The following is a 25,990-nucleotide window of genomic DNA, read 5'->3' as shown; positions in this document are numbered from 1 at the left end:
TATTTCAAATGCAGATTTAGGGCAAACAAACCTGAATGAAAATGAGTTAGTTGGTATATATCATCTTAGGGTATTCTTTCTGGCTCCCGTAACAATCATAATTTGTTATGAATTTCAATTTTTACGAGCTTGTCACTGTTTTAAATTTGTCCTCGACGTTATTGTCAAGCTAACGTAGCAATAATACAGAATTACTTATACAGTCCTTATCACCTCCACACACTAGACCGTGTCTAGCATTGTGTGCTTAAAAACATTAATCCCGAGTGTCGCTGTACATGTAATATCCCGTTAAAAAGTAGGAGTTACAGTGTATCACATTGCATATATGTTCTGTGTAGCACTGAATCGATCAGAATGTTATCAGGTAAAAAAATGCGCTAAAACGTACAAATTCATGAATCTGTTTTGTGCGAGATAATGTAGCTTTTGGTATTTTTCGCTCCAGCTGTACGAGTGTGGAAATTTCCATTGACCCAATCCCGTATACATCCGTGCAATATTTGCTCATGCTTGAAGTCTAAAAATAGATATGAGAAATCCTACAGCTGGTTAACCTTGGCGGTCTGTTTTATAAACGGGCCCCCGTGGCTACTGACAAGTACATGGTTCGGGTGAACTGCTGGGGATTTGTTGAAACTTCACAGAACATCTATATGTTATTTGCATGATTACGAACTCTAGTTTGAAGCAATCGAATCTACTAAAAATTGGAACGCTGCGTTGGCATACACCGAGTTTTGTACAATATGGATGAAAAACTAAAATGTTTTATAGACATGACCTTCAGCCAGAGACGTATATACTATACATGGCTTTATATGTCTCTGATCAGGGGCGGGTCCAGGTGAGGGCGTAATGGGCGTACCATATAAACTATAAAATTACATGCTCCAAGTCAGGAACCATTACATTAGTGCATTTCACAATTATTTTATGTTTTTTACCAAAACAAAAGGTCCAATTTTTTTTCCTCATCGCTCCGCTCGGCGAAAGATTTTATTCTACGCCCCCTCTTTCAAATATCCTAGAAACGCCCCTGCTGATTCAGCCTTATCTTTGTACAAGGAATGACGGTCCGTCTGATCGGTATAAAGTGCGGGAACATTAGAGGTTGATTCTCCCACAAACCTGCGCATGCTCCACGTGGGCTTATTGTGATCACGACGAACTCCAACTACATATTGTAAGGCTTCTGTTCATATTCAAACTTTATTTTAGTAATTTTATAATCCAAAGAAAACTTGAAGATATTCATTAGATCAAATAGAAATTAAAAGAATCTGAAGAACGCAAGGTACTCGTAGCTATCTATAGCATTGAAGTAAGTATTTAGTTTATCGTTTAACTAATGTTCTGGTGTTTTTGAGGGGACAAAAACATCGATTGCCCGTTAGTAGAAATGACAAAAGTACATGCTAATTAAAGAACGGCGAAATTAATGTTGATAGAACTATACTTCACCTAAGCAGCACAAACACATTGAAGAGCTACAGAGTAGTGTTCAAGTCATTGACTCTTGCAGTGTCATTGACAAATGATAAAATAATATAATCTGAGGTAACTATTGAGGTAATACGGTCTCACTGATGATGTAAAGTAGATGCATTGTGAAATCACAGAAATCATTCTTATATGCGTATAGTGTATTATAATATCAAATCGCATGTGGGGTTTATGCTTAATAAGCGAAGGTTTGGGATGAGCCATTAATCTCAATTAAGCTTAATTTTCAAGACGATATGATATGGTACCACACTTGATCAGTATCGAAACCAACTTAGACAGTGTATTCGTTACTTAACCACTACGTCTGGTTGAGTCAGTTTGGTCACGCTATATGAACTTCTAAATACGACCCTTTACCGGTCAGAGATTATGTCTGTAGAATTAGAATCAGGTCACGAGGAACCTAACGCGACTCGGTATACCGAAGGGTACACATGTACTGTGGTACTACGGCAACATTAAAATGTACACCATTTGTATAGCGCCCTTTATAATATACACCATTTGTATAGCGGCGCCCTTTATAATATACAACATTTGTATAGCGCCCTTTATAATATACACCATTTGTATAGCGCCCTTTATAATGTACAACATTTGTATAGCGCCCTTTATAATATACACCATTTGTATAGCGGCGCCCTTTATAATATACAACATTTGTATAGCGCCCTTTATAATATACAACATTTGTACAGCGCCCTTTATAATACACAACATTTAAATAGCGCCCTATATAATTTGCAAAAACTACTCTTAAGACGCCTTACAGCACATGGATAATATTATTCCTACAGTGACAGTTATAAATATAGAAGATAAAAGATAATATGAACATATGAATCAGCGTTTTGAATTGATCAGGTAAAAAGATGACTGTCTGCAAACGATGTATAAGCATGAAGAATAATTTATATGAAAATTATAACTGATTGTTGTACTGTTAAGCGCCTTACAGTGATTTCATCAATTATAAAGGGTGCTACATAAAGTTCGTATATTGTAGGTTACGTATTGCTTTCAATATTTTGATATCTTCTTTGTTGCTGTTGGGCACTTTCCTTTGTCAATTTTGAATTTATAAATTATGATATATGGTTTATACTCCATATCAAAGTCGGAAAAAATCACCAAGGACTGCCATATAAAACGACACCGCTAACACTGTGTGGCGTAAATGCGTTCAATACAGCCTTGAGCTCGATTTCTTTACACCAGGGGCCAAAGTATGGCGGTCTAAAGGACAATGTCCGAGAACATTATAAGCATAATCGTCTAGGACCTAATTTACAAAATGAAATAAGTTTTATAGGTCAGTGGTCTCAGAAAAGGTTTCCGCAATTCCGAAGGTAAACATTAAAACCGCGTGTTAAGCGAATCCCATTATGATAGATCTACGAGTCTGGGGGGTAAGATTAAGTGAATGGAAGGGAAACTAAAAAGGCTATCGTATACATTGTATCATATTTAAAAGTGACTGTCTCCACCCTATACCTGTTATTCCTGGACAATGGTTTGTCGGCTACTGTTACGGTAAATCTCTGGTCTTCACCCTGTAAAACGCCAAACTCATCAGTTTTAAAGTCAGTATGTATATTTTGTGACATGCACAATCTGTAAATAAATGATGAAAACACGTCATTCGTGTGTGTCACTACTCCGATAACCAGTATCTATTATAACCTCGAAAATAGAGCGATGCAGCAATAGCGACCGTTTTTTCGGAATTATTCTTCCCAATGCATTTTGCTGTCACTGTATATTTCCGTAACCAAACTGTTGCTGTATGGCACATCACCGTGATAAGTAGCTCTTCTCTAATTCCTGTGAGTATATAACAGAACAGTAGGATACCTTGCATCCAATTTCACGTGCGTGACTTCACAACTGGACAAAAATACTCTTTCATGCCAATGGATGCTAGATAGGGAAATTGCATCCTCGGGATCGATGCAAAACCCTCTACAGAATCAAATTTTATGCAAATTGAAATTCTCTTGTGTGAAATTTGTCGACACAGAGGCCCGGGTTTTTACCCAATTTGAAAACCCCTGGCTGGAATTTCTTAATCCAACTACCCTGTACATGAACTAGTCTAATCTGCTACGTCCACATTACAATGATGTACCAATATAAGACAACAATACCAAAGCGGTACCAGTTTGCACTCGTTTTTGAAAATAAACTGACTACTTAAGTTGTGGAAATCATAGCCCCATCAGTACTGTTGGTCGGGAGGGTTTCGGGGCCCGAGTGATAATTATGATCATCATCCAATACCATTGGGTCACGTGTTTGAGGCCTACGCGGGGCAGCCGCCAGGTACTGACCGCAGATTTGTGGTATTTCTCTCATTCTCTGGTTTTCCTCCGCCATCCATATTTGGTACGTCCTGAAATGATCATAGCTGTTAATGGGACGTAAAGCACCAACACGGAACAAACCAATCTGTGCGTCACATGTCCAAGGTATATACTATGTATCCTCAATACCCGCCATCACTTACAGTTGCCAGATACCAAAGCGTCGCATATGGCAAGCCAAGTTGTCATTTATTCATGGAGCAATGTTGATCAAGAACTTAACCAAATTATATAAGATATCTTATAAACATATAAGATACCTTATTTAAAGTTTATGAGATATCTTATATAATACACAAGATATCATATCTTTTATAAGATATCTCAATTAATTTTCTTTATAAGATATCTTATATATTATATAAGATATCTAATAAAAGATATCAGATATCTTACATAATATATAAGATATCTTATATAACATATCAGATATCTTATAAAGAAAAGTTTATGAGATATCTTGTAAAGAACGAGACTCTCGCGAGACCGACAAAAAGAAATGTTTGAAAATGACTGCTCCCGTTGTAAGGTCACATCCGTTCTCGTTGGCGATAATTTGTTTAAGTACTGGATCAACATTGCTCAACGACTAAATGACAACTTGGCTTGCCATAATTATATGTAGTTTCAATTTGGTAACTGGTTCCATTGTTTTCGATCAAATCCTCTCGAACCCCCTCGGTTATCGATAGGGTCCGAGCGCTGTTGGGGAGGGTTTATTATCAAATTCAAATCTCGTTCTTTTTAAGATATCTTATAAGCTAATTATATAAAATATCTCATTTAGTTTTGTTTATAAGATATCTTATAAAAGATATAAGATATTTTATATAATAATATATAAGATATCTTATAAAGAAAAGTATACAAGATATCTTATTAAGTATATAAAATATTTCATTTATTATCTTAGATATCTTATAAAGTATATAAGATATCTTATATATTTTGTTTAAGTACTGGATCAACATTGCTCCATGAATAAATGACAACTTGGCATGCCATAGTCGCAGTCTAAAATCTGGTTTCGTGACCCACCATATAAACAGAGTTAATACCCTTTTTACTCCAGAGTAATGGCTCTTTGTTCACTTGATCTGAACCACTCTGTCCGAGACATGGCTCCTATAATCTGTCCGTTACAATCACCACATTCTGTATGAGAGTACATCTCTGTAGGACGGAGAGATACCCACTGAAATCGGGTTCCGTGTCCTATTTTCTATTTTGAATTGTGTTCGGAGGCTAGACTATTATAGATTGCGCGCGATTACCTTGTTCCAATGATGCTTCAGACTCATTTTGGTTAAAGTCCCTTTACTTGTACTGGATTTGTCTTTTACAGTTGTATCCATTCCAAAGGGGTCACAACTACAACATTGGGTCCCCTGGATGCTTCAGACCAAATTGTGTTTTAAGTCCCTTCACACACAAGTGAAGCAGTGTTCTTGTTCCCTTTGTTTAAATAACATTGATTCTTCCTTCATAGTGATAGTTAATTCCAAATGAGGTTCTTGTCCTTGTTTTCTCTATGTCCCAAGTGGGGGGTTCGTCTTTAGTTTATATATGATCTTGTCCCATTAGCTCCATGATGCATTAAACCAAATTTGGTTTAAAGTCTGCTCGGCCGTTTATGAGGATTAGATCGTTCATGAGGAGTCGAGAGTTTTGACGGCAGTAAAACTGGCATGGCCCTTTCGGCAGCTAAGCTAAATGCTGTGTTGCAGTTGATGGATCCATAATTCATTTCTACTTTGGAAATCAAACATACAAAACCAACTTGTAAAATTCCTTTGAACGTTCTATTTAAAGTAAAGAAACAAAAAAACAAGTTTTCATTAACTTTTTCTTTATTTAGCAACATAGTATCACAACGTAGGAAAGGTTAAATAGTCAAATAAATAATACAGATTCATTTTCAATATTAGACTAGGACAGTCTAAATAGTTTTATAAATACTGGCACCAGTATTTCTATAAAAGTCTAGAGATCAGGTTTGGAATGAATAACAGTGTTTTCTCCTTTGTATCACTGAACAAAACAGACTTCTCTTACAAACATCCAATCATAGCAATGCTGAGGACACTGTAACCGTGTTACCAGTGGAAGCCTACAAGTGTTGAAATAGCACAAGTTTTCATCTACATTTTCATTGGATACAACCTGGATTTGTTTTGATCAGTGACAAAAATGAACACTTTTGTTATTGCAAACATCCTGGTCATAAACAATATTTTTCTTTTCCTCATAATTGCAATTTTGGTTATCTTTCATGTATAAAAAAGATCTGAGCAGATCAATGCAAAAATGAAAAAGAGTACAAACTTTCTTTTTTCAAAAGGACGAAATTATTTTGTTGCTCACCAAAAGTGATTTGATCCTGGTGAAGCACTGGTTTGTTCAAGTGTTAGACACTATTTTTATAAGTCGGATTTCTTAATGTCTGCAAACGTGTACAACAGTTTGTACACTGCAGATTCTCAAAAGCACAAATGTAGTGAACACAACTTTCAAACGGAACACAATTGTCAAACAATGTATTCATCCATTAATTTTGAATGTTTTCCCTCTCAAACTTTCATTTCCCGTTAATCATTATCACTTCATCAGTTTAAGTTTATGAAACCTGAAAAATATGTATCTGTATTTAAGAGTCAAGGTAAATTTATAGTAGACAGTACATACAATATGGAGTAGTTCAGTAATTTCATATTCTTTTAAAGTTGAAGTAATGCCCCAAATCACAATACATAAATACAATATATAATCAAAATAGATGTCATATTTCATAATTGCACAAAATTTGTATTCAAAATATTTAATTTGCGATAAAAACTGCATTTGTAATCATTTTAGCCATTTCTGAATTGCCATTTACTGGTTTATATAAATAGATGATTTGTTCGATGCTAGGATTGTAATAGTCAATGTTATTATCTAATAATGTATAATATTGTATTATTTACAATATGCATGGTGCACCTTATTTTTCTTAATACAAAAGCCACATGTACTACAAGGCAAGCAATTTTTGTACATTTTTTGTTTGATCTACAAATGAAAATAATCTCAAATCCATGCAAAATATGTAAATCACGTAATACTTCCCAGTCCAAACAGAATGTGCCCTACTCCTGATGTAATACATGATCTTATTAAAGGTTATGGGCTACTATACACACAACTCTTTTTTTTATTTTTAAAATTTGTTTCCTTCAAAAAATAGCATGATTGCTTTATTGCTTTATTCATGGTATCCCCGAAGTAAATTAGCATTGTATATATCTTTTGTGTACCTTTCCAATAAGTCATCTTTGGACTAAAACGTCTCATTATGATGCATCAAAAAACTGCTTTATAAGTAGGAACTCTTTTGGTAGGAGTAAATGCAGAATGGCACAGTAAGGTAGCATATAGCCTTAACAACACTATTTGACAATATGTATTTATCATTAAACAATACGTTTACACTTGAAGAAGGGCCCAAAGTCATCAATATCAATGTGACAGAAGTCAAAATTCATCGTCAAATACATCTGGAAATATAACATCAATAACAGTTGTTTCTGAATGGCAAAAGATTTACAGCTTTTAGTACAACAAATGTAAACATTGATCTAGAAGTACAACAAATGTAAACATTGATCTAGAAGTACAACAAATGTAAACATTGATCTAGAAGCCCTTGTTAATTACTGCACATACTACAGAAACTTGTAAACAGAAAATATTTTTGGAATAGCTAAATTCTGCACCAATGAAACAAAAATATTCACCGGAAAATTGTTCCGTTTTCTATTGCAATTTTTCAGGATGAACGTGGTCAACCTTCTGTAAACCACACATACTGCAAATATGGGTATTGTCAAGATTTCCTTATAGACACTTTTTGAACTACTTTTGTATATTGTATTGTCCATCGCATACACAATGTTACAAGGAAACAGGAATTAGAAATGGCAAATGATGAAAGCAGTATACGATGAGTAGGGTAGTAGTAGGTCTGGTTAGCTTAATCAATTATTTGGCAATGTTTCGTCATGCTAACCAAACTTTCATTACAACTTCAACTAAGAACACTTCCTAATTTACTGGCTTAATAGAGGAACAACATAAAGTGAAAACAACCCTACCTGATCAAGGGTTTCAATATACCTGATCAGGTTTAGCAAGTCAAAACAACCCTACCTGATCTAGGGTTTCAATATACCTGATCAGGTTTAGTAAGTTGGAGAAGGTTTTCAACACTATATTTGTATAAATATTACTAACAAGTTACAAGGCGAGCCAAGTATTATATATATAACAGATTTAACTACATACTGGTATGTATGTGAAACAAGACCTATGTGCATGTATAATATATGTATGCCTATGTACATACCCACTAAGAGTCGCCCTATATCAATAACTATATCACTTATCAGCAGCTGTGATAACAATATCAATGCATCTCAAGAACTGTCCTGGAAAATATGTATCGTATTTGTTTGTATCAGCACTTCAAATTAAAATACAAATGAAATGTGAATTTGATTTTTGATTGTAGCACTATCATGATTTTTGACTTACCTCTAATTTTGGGAAAAAAATAAATATTTTGATTTTGAAATAAAAGACGTGTACCGAAGAATTATTTTGTTTGCCTTTGCAGTCTACCTCATTAATAAACACACTTGTGTTTCCAGTTAAATGTTAGGATGGTGAATTGACTTAATCACTAGGACACTAGAGAAAGAGAAATATATGTCCCCATAACATTGACCAGAGAATAAGACAACCATATTATAGTTAGTGATGGCTGAATCAACGAGGTTTCACCCTACCATATATTTGTACATTTGTTCCCTCAGGTTTTACTTAATTAAGAATTTAACTTTAAATAATTTCGATTAAGTTCTAAAATAGAGTTTAGATATTGTTCCCCAACATAGCTATGGTACATTTTTTCTAAATTTTGCAAACAAGCGACATAATTATAAACCAAGAAGAGAAAACATGTATACTAAACACAAAGGAAGTGTCAAATTGACTAGGATATAGGGTTTGTATGAGGCATGACAATTCTCACAACACTGTGGAATGTATTGTTTGGAAACAAACAAATTCGCACCATTTCAGTAACACAAGTTACTAGTAATGCTGTCAACAGTATATGAGACTTTGGTTTTTACAAGTGTGTGGATAAACAGTGTTTTGTACAGAAAATACGACATTGTGGAGACTATGAAAGTATGGTATATATTATAAAATGAGTATAGCTTTAAGCAGTTTACAATATTACTTAGGTCTGCAGCACCTATTGAAAGACGTTTTGACTTCTTGCCCGAACTGGCTCACATCCTTTTGGTCACACACTGTACAGGTGTTACCCACCAGCACCCCCCACTTGTGCAACCATGTGTAAGTCCTGATAAGGGTACCTTACCATCCTATAATCTCCTTCACGAATAGACGCTTATAGCATCTCCCGCACTCCATAAATTGCACATCCAACATGTTTATATGAATACATTATGAAGTTGTTCACTACAGATACTATCGTGTATCCTCTTTCTTGCTCCATTTATTAACTCTTCATTAAACTATGTATATCCTTATTCTCTGACTCGCTTTTTCTCTCCCTCCTTCACCACAAGTAGATCTGATCTACTGCTTTTAAAACAATGGACTACTTTCTAACACAACATAAAAAAACATTTACAACATATTCATACACCCCCTTAACTTTCATGCCACTTATATTCAATAGTTTGACCGATGTCCATATATTTTCACCACAATGGGTTTAGTTAAAATGAAAGACATTATCACAGACACATTAAATTGTACTACTGATGCATCCAGTCGTCACCATGACTACCCACAAACACATCAGCAGTGCATGCACCACTGTCAGTCCCTGTCCAATCAGAAAAGGCTTTCTGCAAATTCCTGACCAATCAGAAAAGGCTGGTTGCCCATCTCCAACTTGAAACTTCAATGAAGGAACGCCCCTCTGCATATATCTATCTAGCTATTCACATCCATGGTGTTTCAGGAGAACAATTCCAAGTCTTGTTATTATGTCTTGATCACATCACGTCATAAACTGCATCACACCCCGCAATGCGTACAGAAGTTCCGCTTGAAACCGTGCCTCCAGCAACATCAGATTCACGTGTACCTATGAGGATGTGAAGATATATTTTGTTATTTCATCTCAAAATCATGATCAAATAATGCACTTGAATTTTACAATATTAGATATTAAAAGCAGATATATATGTGGTTGTATTGTTTTCAACTGCTTCTTGCACAAATATGAAATAGTAAGTTTTCAGATTCTACAAAAATTTATGTATGCATTTTACTTAACTGACAGTCATAAACTTAATGAACATGTGAACAAAGGAAAGTGTCATGCTTACCTTTTCTGAATGTTTAAACTCCCTCATGACATTGTCGTAGTCTTTGCGAGTCAGTCTTTCTGGATAACACGTCATTGTCTTTATGTATGCCTTGAGGTTCCTTTCTAGTAGCTGATTCACTTGACCATAGTTGTAATCGTCATGCATGATGCCATACAAACAGTGAATGTAACTCCAGATAGCTCGACGGAATGCTGTGGTATCCACGTCACGCACCTCCCCCATTCTGTAAACACACCAACAGTTCAGTCAAAATAGACATTGGATTTGACCAATTTGTTTTGACTATATATATACTGCATCTTTAAGTTAACCAAGTAGATTAAAATTTCAGGAAGCTTTTAAGAAAGATTTCTACTTCTCATTTGAATTTAACATTCATGCAATATGTGGAATTTTTCCACACACAAATTTTTAAAAGAGATCAATGAATATTATTGCAGTAGAAACACTTACGTGTAGTAGGTCATGTTGGTGGCTACGGAGAATTTGTCCTCTAATTGATTACCAATATCCATATATAATCGGTTTGATAATGAGAACCCATGATCTTCCCAACTGTAATCTGTTGCTCTAAAGGTTGGTATGTCTTCAACCGAGTCCCGTTTAGCAAAATCCTGATAACAGTATTCCGCATCATCTACATATTTCAAGACCTCTGCCTTCGGGGATGGTCGAACTGTGTTTGCAGCAACTGCGGGGGGAAAAGCCAGACAACAAATTTATTATTTTATTTTTAAATAGTCCCAAGAGGGAAAACATTTCTGTCTTGATGTTTCTTATGTGGTAGTTTACACCAAAATAAACTTGGATTATAATATTTCAGAAGTGCAGCAGTGTATTTAACAGAGATCATCATCTTAACAGTACTACTACATCATCTATAATTAACATCAAAGCTTTGTATCACCCGTGTCATTTCTTCCCCACCTTACACAACAAGAGGCCCATGGGCCTTAACGGTCACCTGAGTCTACAGTATTTATTTTTTTTGTTGAAATATGTACCAATTTGAGTAAAAAATAGTATAATGTTAACTTAACTTTGTCAGGACCATGAGCTGATCATTCCTAGACCAATTTTAAGTGAGATCGGCCTATTAGAATTTAGTAGCAAAATAGCGGCCATGGCAGCCAAATTGTATTTCTGATTGACCCGAAAAATAACAACACTTTGTCAGGACCATGAGGCGATCATTCCTACCAACTTTCAGTTCAATCGGCCCAGCAGAACTTGACTTTAAGTTTAAAATGTAAAATGTTAACGGACGACGGACGACGACGGACGAAAACGGATAGCAAAAGGTCACTTGAGCTAAAGCTCAGGTGACCTAAAAATTCATGTTTGTATATAAATGCTGAGGAGATTGCATGACAGTATCCCATAATTAGCTTGAGAAAGCAATTACCTGTTAAGTAGTATGGCTATATATCTGTATCAGTTAATCAATATACAGACGTGATTACACACTACTTTGATAGGGTAGTTCCTTAACATGCAATATATAACCATCACCTTGGCCTAAGGTTCTACAATGATGACTGATAAACAACTTTTAATTATCTCACAACTTTAGTGATACACACAGAAATCATGACATCAAATCAAAATGTGTACTTACTTTCAACACTTTGGCTTTCCACTTTCTCAAATCGCTTCACTCGCTCCTCTTGCGTTGTTTCTTCTTCACCCTCCTCCACTAATTTCTTCATTCGTTCCATGAGTAGTTCTATGCCTACTTCAGGTTCAGAATTCTAATAAAATCAAATATCAAAATGTTTAAAAATTGTTACATCACAAAATGACAATTTTATACATTTATCATTAAACAAAAGTTACTTAATACTTCGCCAAATTCTGTCAATTTCAATTAAAAGAATGGAAATTCGTCTTTCTCATTCACTGAAGATAAAATGACATGAATGCTGAATTTGTATCATGAGAATGTTACTTACAATATCCCCATTTGTGGAAGAACTATCGGAAGAATCAAAGTCATTTGAATTTTTTTCTACAGGGGACTGAGGTCTGTAGGTAAATCCTCCATTGTGATCAATTTCTGATTTAATCCCACACCCGTAAACGAAAGAACAAAGCGAATGGAAATGTGCCATCAGAATCAAAGCTTGCACCAATTCACTGATCGACCAGTTGTCTTTTGAGTTTGTTGACCTTGCAAGTTTCTGAAATTCAAAGATAAAACAAAAATCAGATATGGTTATAATTAAGTTGTCGAAATTGTTATGGAGTATGGTTTCTTAACATGATCATAACTTCTCAAAGTTACCATCACAAAGTGCTGTATTTCAAGGCTAAAAACCTTCTTATAATAAATTGAGATTCGTAATTTTAATGACAACCTGAAACATAATTTAACATTCACAACAAAATCTCTAGACTAATGTGCTTACCTCAATATGTGATTTGCATATTAGCCATGGGCGGTGGGCCAGTAACTTGTTGAGTTCATTCAAATCCCTGAGTTTTTTGGGAACATGACTTGTTCCCTTCAACCATTCAGGATCTCCACCTTGCAGAATGAACTCCTGTTCATGGAGGTGAACCAGGTAGGTACACATATGGCGACTGGCAGCCTGAAAATTACAAATAGCCCTGATTAAAATAAAAAAACTTCAGCCACCCAAAGATTACACAACAGTAAGAATCGTTAAGTATTTTCTGAAGGATTACAAATCAGGAGGGTTCCACCAATCTACCTTGTATGTAAACATGTAAGCAAATAAACCAATAAATATTTTAAAAATTATAAATCAATTTTAAAAAATGATACAAAAAAAACAACCAGTAAATGATCATAACCTTTTCCGAGTTTTTGTCAATTTTCTCTTACTATTAAGTTTTTCTAAATTGTCCACACTTACCATGATAGCAATGTAATGACGATAATGGAATGGTAGGGCCCCATCTCCTTTCATCAGATACTGCTGGGTCCTCAGAAAGCATTCTAAGTATTGTGGATGGTACCCCATAAGCTGAACAACATGGTCTAGCCGATTATTTTGTAGGAAAGCATCCACAAACAGGGCTTGTGTCTGAAGAAACACAAATCAGACAAATATGTTCAAAGCGGGAAAAGAAATTCTTAAATGTTACAACTTATTCATTTAATTCATAAATAAATTTAAAACTACACCGTGTTAAAAATTTACCTTCATATCTTTTGATAATCCCATTTTCTCTGGATTGTTCAAACCCAGTATTTCCAGTAAATGTTCTAACTTCGTCATTTTTATACTTTTCCTCAGTTAACGTAGATAATTTTATCTGGACTCTTCACGTTAACAACTGCTCTGCTTCTGAATAACTACACTACATGTACGCTGCTGCTGCTGCTACTACTACTACAGAGATCCATATCCTCACTCCTGCTCAACCCTAGCACAAATGAACTGGTTGTTAACCTATACTATACTGTATATCAACCGACACAAATATTGCATCAGCACGGAGTAGGCCCCCAATATCTGAATGGGCTGTGTTATACACAACAAAAAAAGCATTGCATCACCCAACTAGAACTGCTTGCCCTGAGCCTATCCTTTTTCTTCCTGTACAAGCAGTCAACTGTGACTGTTTTTACAAATTTCATCATCTGGTATTTATATTAACAAAAGTGGTTAGGAATACATTGACAGGATAAGCTGGTACTAAAGTTATAAACAAACTACAAGCGAGATCTGACAAGAATTTTTACTGATTTTCTTTAATCTCTTCTTTATATACCTATTTTCTTCTTGTTTAAAATTAACATTAATATTTGAAGCTTGTTTTAATGATGAAGATCACATTTTTTTACTTATCAGAAATCAGATATCCTCTATTGTTATTTTGTGACAAATATACAACTACACCTTTTGTAATAAAATTTACTTGCATTATGATTTCATCAATTTTAATATCATCTATATATACACTTAAAAGTTTTCTATTGTCTACATTTACGGTATTTTTCTTTTAGATTTGTAGATTTCAATTTGTTATCTAATGTAATTTCCTAGTTTGTTTCACTTGTTGCCTCAAAAAAGGAGCAGGTTTCCCTAAATAATCAGATGACGTCGTTAACAACATAATTTAATGGTCAATGATAAAATTCAATGTTTTGAAAACAACCTTCAATAAATCATATTTTTTAAGCAAATTATAGGCCTAGGTATTTTTTGCATTATTTATTTGACAGAATGTCTGGCTCCTGTGGTTTTTATAACAGGTTATCCATAGTAACTAATTATTTTGTAGTCAGTACAGTATTATTGAATTTTGGATTTTGAAATGATCAGAGGTACCCCTCCCCCATAATAATTTAAACGAAATACACACCTCTGTGTCTTTGGAGCTTGCTGGTATTATCTGCAAAAACAAAGGTCATGCGTTAATGCATTTGCGTAAAGGAGACATGAAAGAAGATGGAAACTTCTCCGGAGCTCGGGACGGTCAGAAATACTCGGGGAAACATTCAATGATTACTAATTAAGTAATTTGTAACATGGAAACACGAAATAACAATAATGATAAGTAGATGGAGTATAAACAACTTACAGATTGTTGCAATTTAGAAATGTGTACACATCCTTTTAAAATCATCTTTGTGTTTCAACTGTCAAACATCAAGTCCTGTCAAGATCGACGCTTCTTTGTTCACACAGAAACAGCTGATTTTCCAGCTGATGACCTCTGACACAATTGAAGCGACACCTAGCGGATATTATTTCCTACCGAAGGGACCATTTCAAAACCGAAATGCAGTTTCAGCTGGACTTTCTGCATCCATTGGCATTACTCGCATTATTTTGGGCGAGACCAACATACAAGTACAAATACCAATAACAATTTCCATAACAATTGTGACTGGGTGCGAGTCGACAAAAATAAGTGAAGACAACATAAGAGCTTAACTTTAGACATCACACATAAATCTTGCAAAATCTCGATCGGCCCAAATAATGAAACATCATAGCAAATGCTTCGATGCGGTAAAATTAATGCTTCGAGTCCAATACCCAGCAATATAGTACAAAGAAATTTTATTGTGACAATGCAATTAATTAAAAACAAATTGAAAATGGAACAGTTTCGCGAGAAAATGAACAAATACCTTTTTCGGTAGAACTGTTTGTCCATCCTTTAAAGGTGCAGTATCGCACATTTGACAACCCAAGATAACAGAAGCCGTATTATTATTTCCGTTAATCTTGTCCAAATCCACAGATTTAAGCTCCAACGAGTTTGTAAAATCCAACATCACCAAACACTGCTTTACATAATAAATATTTCCTTCAATGCACAAACACAACCTCTCCGTTATAACTCTAAACGTTCACTCTGATCTGCTGAGGTTAGCGGACTAGTAATCTAAGTCAATATATGCTAATGTATGCAAGATGAAGTCATCGGGAGGAGCTTCACCCAACAACCAATCATCGTTCCCGACCAGTCACATGCCCGATTGATTGACACAGCACATGGGATTTTTCCATGGTAGACGAAGCAACGGTTTCTTCAATTAAAACTTCTTTCTTACAACATGACGGCAAACTATTTCCAACAGAACTTAAAAATCTGAGAAAAACGAAACATATTTGATGGAAAATGATCAATTAAACGAATTAAAATGAAGAATGACCAGTATATTTTCCATAGCTATCACCAGGCACCGACAGTACATTTCTATTTTTAAGTACATGAAACCGGGGCCGTTTCAAAATTAAACACAGTACGAACAGATTTGCTTTTATTTCATTATTTAAACGTTTGTCATCTATTTGCTAAGGGCGCAATATAATATTACGTTAATGTTGATTATAATTTCAGATTAATTTACATGATATCTCGATTATTTAAAACGATAACTTAGCTTATTGCCAACGTGTGTTTGGCCACAAACAGCTGATGTAAGTTAGGTCGACGTTGATTGGTTAAAATGTGGGTTGGTCCAATAGTGAGACTTCATTGGTCGAGAACGGAGGTGTGTTCCAAAATGACCTTCACATGAAAAATCGGTCATGAACAACAATGTGAGTGATAATAGATATGGCAAGGTTCATTACTTATTTCAGACTAGTATAATATTGTGAACACGTGTAATAATTAAAACTTGAATTATGACTTTAAATTGTACTATAAACACCACAGTTACCATAATATCAAAATTCAAACATTGACTTCAAAAAAAGTTTCTATAATAAGAATATTTTGATATTTATAATTTGAGTAGAATTCACTACAGATTTTGCTTATTGTTTTGCTGAAATTCGATTAATTTATTTGCATAGCTGAGACTATGGCATTTTTATGTATTTATATTAATTAGTGTGACAGATTTTAATTGTACACCGTGAGCACAGGCATTTGTTTCTGTCAATAAAAAAATAGTCACGAGAAAAAAACACCCATCCTACTCTTAAAATATACCAAGAGTAGTCTAGTTTTTTTCTTTCTTTTCTCATGACTATTTGTATTGCCAGAAACAATTTATGCCTGTGACCATGAGTGAGTATTACAGTTGCCAACTTTCTTCGTGCTACAGAGGGTCATGATGGCCTGGCTCGAACCCGGCATTCTGGCTGTGCATTTTTTTCATTGTAACATTATATTGTTAGTTTGTTAAAAAGGATGTCAACATAGATACGTCTTTGACATTTTCTTACTGCAAAGATATTCAGATTCTGAAGGATTTTGCAAAAGAATTAACACAATATGCATGCACTATTAATAAATTAATATTTAAAAACTAGAATATTTTAATATTAGCTTGAACAGGTAGAACTAAAAGGTGAATAATGTACATATTTCTGTTGGTTCTTGTGGGTTAAATTTAGATGTACATTATTACACAGAGTTATAATTATAAAATTAACATCTTTATCAATTTTTATGCTTTTCAGTTTATCTCATTTGTTGGTGTGGATCTTATGTCAGAGAATCTGATTGGATGAAACTTTTCGGTGTCAGAAATACAAAAAATATCCTAAAAATGAACAATAATTTGTTCACCACAAATTTAGGCCTGTACTGATCTGGTTGAAATTCACAAAGGTAATCAACCTTTTGACGAAGGCCTTAACTATATATCTATTTACGGTTGAATGAAGTAAAGATTTTTATATGGTGAAGTGCTTCTCTCAATTATTGAATTAAATCAATTTATTTTTGCATAATTAAATCATTACAGTGCAGGCTTACTCACAGTGTTTCTGCAGTTTCAGATTCAGTTTCTTTATTACACTCTTGACACACTTGTGTGTGTAACAAGAGGTCAAAAATTCAAAACAACATACACGGCAGACAGGGTAATACAGTTACTAAGTTCATTGTAACATATAAATAATTATGTTAGATACGCATTAAAGTAACTCACTCAAGAATAATAATGATTACATGCAAATTATAAGTGTATAAAGGTAATAAATAACAAATTTATGCAATTTTAGAGTAAACTGCTTTTGTATGATAATAATCAGCGTGAAATACATAGGTTTTCTACATTTTTAAGAAAGTAGCTCACTCTGGATAATAAGGGTCGATTACAAATTTCAAACATACCTCTCATTTTTAGCTAAACTTGGATTTATGTCTATAATTTGTTATCGTAGCATTATTACATTGAAAAAGATAGTGGTATTCATCCCCAATACCATTATTACATAGCAAACAATTAAGATTATTACGTGGTATACCAACTATTACTACTTACGTGTTGTTTCTAACACAATTTTCCAAAAATTAAATAACATTATGTTTATGCAGTTTTTAATGTTTGAATTAAGAAATTCATGATTTTGTTTCTAGATCAACTTTTGTACAATAACATACTACTCAGGTTTTTTTTTTTTTTTATATTGGGATGGGATGGAGGTGGGGGCAAAAAGATGCACACCACAAATGTTTTGGATAAAAGAATATAAATTAAACATAAATTACTTGAAAAATAAATCACTATTCTGCAAAGTTTAATCATTGTACATTTTATTTGTTTAGCCTAAACAGACACATTTTCCTTTCCTGAACAGTTATTTGACCAATATACCCTCCTCCTCCACTGATTCCCCATCCTGACCCCAATCAACTGGGATGTAAAACTTCCTTGTATCTATTTATACACTGTTCATGTACTGAACACCACACTGCTGATGCAATCCCATGCTGAAGTCAGGCATATAGTGAAAAGATGCTGAGGCAACTCCAGGCTGACAGCGTTTCAGCTTATCTAATCAATTCTCATATCAATCAGTAAATGACTAGTAATTTAGTACTTAGATGTACATGGAGAGGTTAAATAGTGTTTATTTTAGAAAAAATAAACCATAACATGCTGATTAGTTATGATGTAATCTTAGCATTGACAGCACACACTGGCCGTTTTGTTCTGAAGGCAACAAAACTTTTTTATTTATTTAAAATTTCGGAAAATATTACTTTGACTAGACTGGTAACCAGCATATCACTTGTATTTGCACACATTTGAATTATTGTCATATGCGGGCAATAAGTAACTGTTTTTTCCACAGTGTGTTGTGACATACCAGTAATACTGCCTTCCCCACACTAGATACTGCCTTCCCCACACTAGGTAAACTGTATCCACGGTGTGTTGTGACATACCAGTAATCCTGCCTTCCCCACACTAGGTAAACTGTTTCCACAGTGCGTTGTGACATACCAGTAATACTGCCTTCCCCACACCAGGTAAACTGTATCCACAGTGTGTTGTGACATACCAGTAATACTGCGTTCCCCACACTAGGTAAACTGTTTCCACAGTGTGGTGTGACATACCAGTAATACTGCCTTCCCCACACCAGGTAAACTGTATCCACAGTGTGTTGTGACATACCAGTAATACTGCGTTCCCCACACTAGGTAAACTGTTTCCACAGTGTGTTGTGACATACCAGTAATACTGCGTTCCCCACACTAGGTAAACTGTTTCCACAGTGTGGTGTGACATACCAGTAATACTGCCTTCCCCACACCAGGTAAACTGTATCCACAGTGTGTTGTGACATACCAGTAATACTGCGTTCCCCACACTAGGTAAACTGTTTCCACAGTGTGTTGTGACATACCAGTAATACTGACTTCCTCACACTAGGTAAACTGTTTCCACAGTGTGTTGTGACATACTAGTAATACTGCCTTCCCCACACTAGGTGAACTGTATCCACGGTGTGTTGTGACATACCAGTAATACTGCCTTCCCAACACTAGGTTAACTGTTTCCACAGTGTGTTGTGACAAACCAGTAATACTGCCTTTCCCACACTAGGTTAACTGTTTCCACAGTGTGTTGTGACAAACCAGTAATACTGCCTTTCCCACACTAGGTTAACTGTTTCCACAGTGTGTTGTGACATACCAGTAATACTGACTTCCTCACACTAGGTAAACTGTTTCCACAGTGTGTTGTGACATACTAGTAATACTGCCTTCCCCACACTAGGTGAACTGTATCCACGGTGTGTTGTGACATACCAGTAATCCTGCCTTCCCCACACTAGGTAAACTGTTTCCACGGCGTCTTGTGACATACCAGTAATACTGCCTTCCCCACACCAGGTAAACTGTATCCACAGTGTGTTGTGACATACCAGTAATACTGCCTTTCCCACACTAGGTCAACTGTTTCCACAGTGTGTTGTGACATACCAGTAATCCTGCCTTCCCCACACTAGGTAAACTGTTTCCACAGCGTGGTGTGACATACCAGTAATACTGCCTTCCCCACACTAGGTAAACTGTTTCCACGGCGTGTTGTGACATACCAGTAATACTGCCTTCCCCACGCTAGGTAAACTGTTTCCACAGTGTGTTGTGACATACCAGTAATCCTGCCTTCCCCACACTAGGTAAACTGTTTCCACAGCGTGGTGTGACATACCAGTAATACTGCCTTCCCCACACCAGGTAAACTGTATCCACAGTGTGTTGTGACATACCAGTAATACTGCGTTCCCCACACTAGGTAAACTGTTTCCACAGTGTGTTGTGACATACCAGTAATACTGCCTTCCCCACACTAGGTTAACTGTTTCCACAGTGTGTTGTGACATACCAGTAATACTGCCTTTCCCACACTAGGTGAACTGTTTCCACAGTGTGTTGTGACATACCAGTAATCCTGCCTTCCCCACACTAGGTAAACTGTTTCCATAGTGTGTTGTGACAAACCAGTAATACTGCCTTTCCCACACTAGGTAAACTGTTTCCACAGTGTGTTGTGACATACCAGTAATACTGCCTTCCCCACACTAGGTGAACTGTTTCACTGCTGCGCTGAATGACTCTACCAGTACTAAAACATAATGCTTGTGTACACAGTGTCATTGTGGTTTGTTGATTACTTTTGACTTTTCAATTAAAACTAAAAGTGGACTTAGTACCTTGCATATCATTTTTTTTTTACATAAAACATGAATAAAAATATAAAATATCTACCTTATTTTCTATTTTATCATGTTATCATTATTTTCAACAAAAAACTTCTAACTGAATGAAATCGACCTTAATAGGATACTAATACCTACAGCATCATGCTAAATAAGGATATCATTTAATAAGATTGTGTCAAAAAATTCAAAAATCTGTTCAAAACTGCTCTTTTATACACATTGCTATGTTTAAAGTTTGATGAAGAAATTAATTACAATTAGCAGATGTTAGCTTAACAAGGAAGCTTCTGGGCTAAGGCCACAATATATGTACCTCCTTGAGAAGAAGATTATATAAAACCTAAGTGACCTTGCCATTACCTATCTAATTCTGATAACCTTGACAACATATAAACCCTGACGACCTTAACCTCAGTTCAGCCTGTATACTTTTCATCATTGTCCTAAAGATGCATCACAAAATGATCTGTGGAAATTTCCAGCACATTGCATGATTACTAATGGGTAAAACTGGGAATAAAACACACATCATCATCAGACCAAAGAGCTGTCCATCCACTTTGAAAGTTACATTTACAGATCAGAGTGCAATATTGCCTTTTGCCTGAAAGACCCATCTTTTTTAACTTCATTATTAAAGCAAAATGTAACATCCCTGGAGGATTGCAATAATGAAAGCACCCTGGCCAGCACATACCTATTTACAGGGGAACTGTCATTTTTATATATGTCTACCATTGTTGTGTTGAGAGTGATGTGACCTTTAACCTCCTCCTACTCTATGTACCTAGTAACCTGAACAATGTGACTGGCCTGCTTTTGGTAGGTGTAGCACACACATCCTGATGACCCCCTAGAACAGCCAGTCGGCCAGATTAATGGAAAGGAGAAATCAATATGATAAACAAGGAAGAAGGATCTGCTAATGAAAAACTGGCTAGTCTAGGAATCAATACAGGCATGTCTATCTCTGTTCATAGCTGTAGGAATGATGGTGTCCATTGAGTGTTTATGGAGAACCATGGAATTGGACAGGTCACCAGCTGATACTAGGAAGGTGTTCCACATAAGGAAAACAAATAACACTGTGAGACAATGTGTGATTTTAACCCAAAAAGAATCTTCAACATTGAAAATAAAAACAATCTTTTATTAATTTAATATGATCCTTTTGAGAAAGGTCTATGAAGCTGACCACCGATGTCTTGATTACGTGATACTGCTGTTGTGTTAAGAGACCACATGGGAGCCATCTCCATCACTATGCTGTATATAAACAAAGTTACTCACTGATTGAAGTAAACCCCCTGCTAGTCCCAATGTCTGTGTGGTGAGTGAGGAGGATGAGTCTGGTGTCCTGATTTTATCACCTGTGGAATGACCTTTGTCAAGGACTTGTCATTGTCATTAGGATTGGTGACCCGTATAGGAAATATATTTATATGGATTAACGTGGTTAAGTTTCACCTATCATGTTGTCCTCCTGTTTATTTTGGTGTCAGCTTCATCCTTATTAGGGTTCATTATGAGTTAAATTACTCTGAAAAAATGTTTCTAAACGATGTTACCTTGAATTTAACTTGCAATGATTTGTATCCACCCCCAAGAGAGAGGTTTGATATGTTCTTGCAAACATTCATGTACTTATTGTGTGAATTGAGGATAAAGATGAATTTAAAGATTTACATAATACCTATTGTAAACCACTTATCTGGCAAAATTAGAAAGCAAGGTAAACTTCAGTTATGATAAAATCTAATCCAATATTATTCTTTCACTTGTTTATTCCTCAAACCGATTCCCTTGATGGCTGTCTTCCAGGACATCAGTGACAGCTAGGAGACAAACAAGACGCTCAAATCTAGGCTTAGTTTATCTCTGTGTGGGAACAGCAGTACTTTAGTAGCAAAATCTGCTGATTCAGGGAAAATATCGATATCAGGGAATGAGTCATCCAATGCTGAGTGCAGGTTTGGAGACAGATCCCAGTAAATGGATTTCACCGGAGTCATAGAAACATGTGTGATGCCTCAATAAATTGAAATCTATGGACACATGACAAAATCAAAAGTAAAAGTCATGAAACCTCACATGTTGTAGAGAAATCAGGAACGCTGGCTCAATCAACAACTTCAAAACACTTCCCCAGGATTAAACAGCATACAGGGTAAAGATAGATGATGGAATGACATTGTAGGTACTCAGTTTATCAGAAAACTCTGTACAGATTGAAACACCAGAAGGCTAAAGATAGCTCGAGACTGCACATTGCTGGAGTTTGTTTTTGTATTTAAATCAAAATAGTTAAAATTCCTTCGATTAAATTCCGAGTAGTCTCCATCCTGGACAGGTTTGAACATTTAATCTCCAATGATGTCTATTAACTAATTTGTAATTTGCATCCCATGTTTTCCAGAAGCTATATGTCTTTGATACTAAACCTGAAGCACATGTAAAATGTTCTATCAATCCTAACTATATCCTATACCGGTACAGCAGTGTGAAAGCCTGCCAACTCCTCCATTCAACATTAAATATACATAGAAACATGCTTTCTGTGTAGATGGTTTGGGACTGTTCCTCACACTAGGGACTCCTGCTGTCCACATAAGGAAAAGTACCTATAGGGATTTTACATTATACATCTAACATTGGTCTAGACCACATATGAAAATATTAAGAACTGAATTTTCCCTTTAAGAGTCAAGTGGAAAGTATCAGACTTACAAGCAATTGCAATCTGATTAAAATCATCTGTTACATGGCTCCGCCTGAACATCTGAATGTGCCGCGGTCAGGGTCACGTTCAAGTGACCTTTAGATGAACCAATCAGAGGCGCGCAGGCAAAAGTTTGCCAGCGAATCGGAATATCATGGTCGATAGATAAATAGCAAGGGGTATCGAACAGATTAGTTTTCCAAAACAAATATGGCGGCGGGAACTGACGTTTCTACGATGCCAAGGAAAACGTACCCATTGGGTAATAATTGCGTAGTTAACACCGCCATACAGTCTTTCTTCTCTAATAAAGCTTTGAATATCTTTTTCTGTTCGGGGTTCAGACGATCAATCTCAAATAACTTCAGAACTTTCACATCATTCTCATCAATGTCCGCCATATTTGTTACAACACTGAGCACCCTTTTGAAAGAGGGTCTCTGATTGGTCAAAATTTAATGAGTATTTATAAATATAAAGGTCACCTAAACGCGAATAAATAATGGGTTTTTTTGGTGCAAGATTTCCTACACAACTTTATATTTTGATGACTGTTTGTTTTAGCAAATGTTAACTGTATCAGAAATAAGCCCAAGGGAGCAGCTAGCAAACAATTAATCTTGGAGGGATTATAACAACATAACAAAAAAACATTTATTGGTAACTCTATCTACTGAAGTGTAGTATATATATGTGGGCTTATTAACAGGCATGGGCTCATTGCTGGATAAATACAATAGTTTTACTTGAATTGTGAAAATAATTAGACATAAAAGATTTTCTTTTGGCTCATATGTATCACACAGAAATACATACCTAATTAAGATAATGCCATAATTTAAAAGGTAACTACATGTAAATCATCATGTGAAATCAATTGAGATAGATACAGCCTATTGTTAATATTACATATAAGGGGTTGAAAATCCAACATTCAAGACAAGCCTTTCTAATTTCTTCAAAGTTTTCTTGAAGTGAAGAATATGGAACATAACCAAGCATACAATACTTTTCTAGAATTGGTGGATTTTTTACATACAAAGAAATTATATGCATGTCATGAAGATTGAGGACAGATGGATTTATCACACGATCGTGTTATCAATACAGACTTGCATGGCTGTAAAAGTTATCCAAGCAGGTTAAAGATAAACAATGCTAATGGGCTGGTATGACATTAATATGGCGAAAAGATGCTTTGATAAAGTCAAGGTCATGCTGAAATGTGATTTTTTCCCCCAGTGGAGAGTTCTGATCAACACAATACACGACTACCATTTTATAGTTATTTTATACTAAACGAGCCATAAACCAGCCATAACCTGCCATAACACATGTGCTACACCACCCACACTATCATCACATACACAGCACATGTGCTTTTTCTCCCACCTCATGCAAAAACCTGCACTGACCATGATTATCTTGTCAAACATACTGAGGACTCTGATTTACATCAGCTCAGAAGTACTACATGTCAGTAAACAGGAGAATGGGATCATAAAGCCATGTCATCACCTATTCTCATGGCCACATCAAAGGCCTGAATGGTCATCTAACTGGTCATCTTAGTGACCTTGAGTGGATGTGAATGACCACACCAGTGTAAGGAGTACTTGTTTGGTCATTACTGGACTTGCTTATGTGACAATTTTACAGTAAAGATTTCACATGTCCATCATTCTTTCTTCATATATCAGAACTATGACATTGTTGACCTTGACCTCTAAGCCATCCTTCCTACATTAAACATATATTTTACAAACAGTATCAGTTTTACAAGACAGGGTGAATTCACATCATAAAGCTTCATGAAATGTAATCATTCCACTATAATAATGACCAGGTTACACTACAGTTTGAACTGGAGAGTGACATTTCTAAAACAAAAAGGCACATGATGCCTGTATAGTTCACTAGATACTTCCTTTATTAAAGTTGATATGTTTTTTATTGCACAGTAAGTTTTTTCATGCCAGCAAAATGTCTGGAGAAAGTTAGATATTATATCTATGGTAACAGACTGACAAAAAGTTGTCTCTGGTACACCTGTATGTTTCTCTACCCTAAGCCAGAGTGAACAGACTAACGAAGGAAGGGTTGTCTCTGGTACACCTGTAAGTTTCTCTACCCTAGGCCAGAGTAAACAGACTAACGAAGGAAGGGTTGTCTCTGGTACACCTGTATGTTTCTCTACCCTTGGCCAGAGTGAACAGACTGAGGAAGGAACGGTTGTCTCTAGATCTGTTACACCTATATCTTTTTACCCTAGGCCAGAGTGAACAGACTAACGAAGGAACGGTTGTCTCTAGATCTGGTACACCTGTAAGTTTCTCTACCCTAGGCCAGAGTGAACAGACTGAGGAAGGAACGGTTGTCTCTAGATCTGTTACACCTATATCTTTTTACCCTAGGCCAGAGTGAACAGACTNAGCTACATACATGTATATTAAGCTAGGTTATCATTAATGTTCCTCGGGGCCTTTTTACAAGTGTAGAGCTACATACATGTATATAGCTAGGTTATCATTAATGTTCCTCGGGGCCTTTTTACCAGTGTAGAGCTACATACATGTATGTATA

General features: G+C 35.6%; 1 protein-coding gene across 5 annotated transcripts in view; it reads right to left on the bottom strand.

The window, feature by feature from the left end:
* Positions 1–5,704: 5,704 nt before the first annotated feature.
* LOC110449805 (sestrin-1-like) overlaps positions 5,705–25,990 on the bottom strand; it is an 80,591-nt gene continuing 60,305 nt past the window's right edge. For 2 of the 5 annotated variants that reach the window (XM_021496895.1, XM_021496897.1), the window contains 8 exons: positions 14,621–14,650; positions 13,165–13,335; positions 12,694–12,876; positions 12,238–12,465; positions 11,904–12,036; positions 10,739–10,976; positions 10,283–10,508; positions 5,705–10,038 (listed from right to left, as the gene is read on the bottom strand). In XM_021496895.1, the coding sequence (XP_021352570.1) occupies positions 9,952–10,038; positions 10,283–10,508; positions 10,739–10,976; positions 11,904–12,036; positions 12,238–12,465; positions 12,694–12,876; positions 13,165–13,335; positions 14,621–14,650 (1,296 nt within the window). In that variant the 3' untranslated portion in view covers positions 5,705–9,951. Of the gene's footprint in view, positions 10,039–10,282; positions 10,509–10,738; positions 10,977–11,903; positions 12,037–12,237; positions 12,466–12,693; positions 12,877–13,164; positions 13,336–13,452; positions 13,725–14,620; positions 14,651–14,839; positions 14,960–15,395; positions 15,686–25,990 lie in introns of those variants that run through there. The other 3 variants (XM_021496896.1, XM_021496899.1, XM_021496898.1) reach the window with 3 other exon arrangements.

Source organism: Mizuhopecten yessoensis, unplaced genomic scaffold, assembly GCF_002113885.1.
Source record: "Mizuhopecten yessoensis strain PY_sf001 unplaced genomic scaffold, ASM211388v2 scaffold4823, whole genome shotgun sequence".
NCBI classification, from domain to species: domain Eukaryota; kingdom Metazoa; phylum Mollusca; class Bivalvia; order Pectinida; family Pectinidae; genus Mizuhopecten; species Mizuhopecten yessoensis.
The sequence above is the reverse complement of the archived record's forward strand: the minus strand, read 5'-3'. Positions and strand labels throughout refer to the sequence as shown.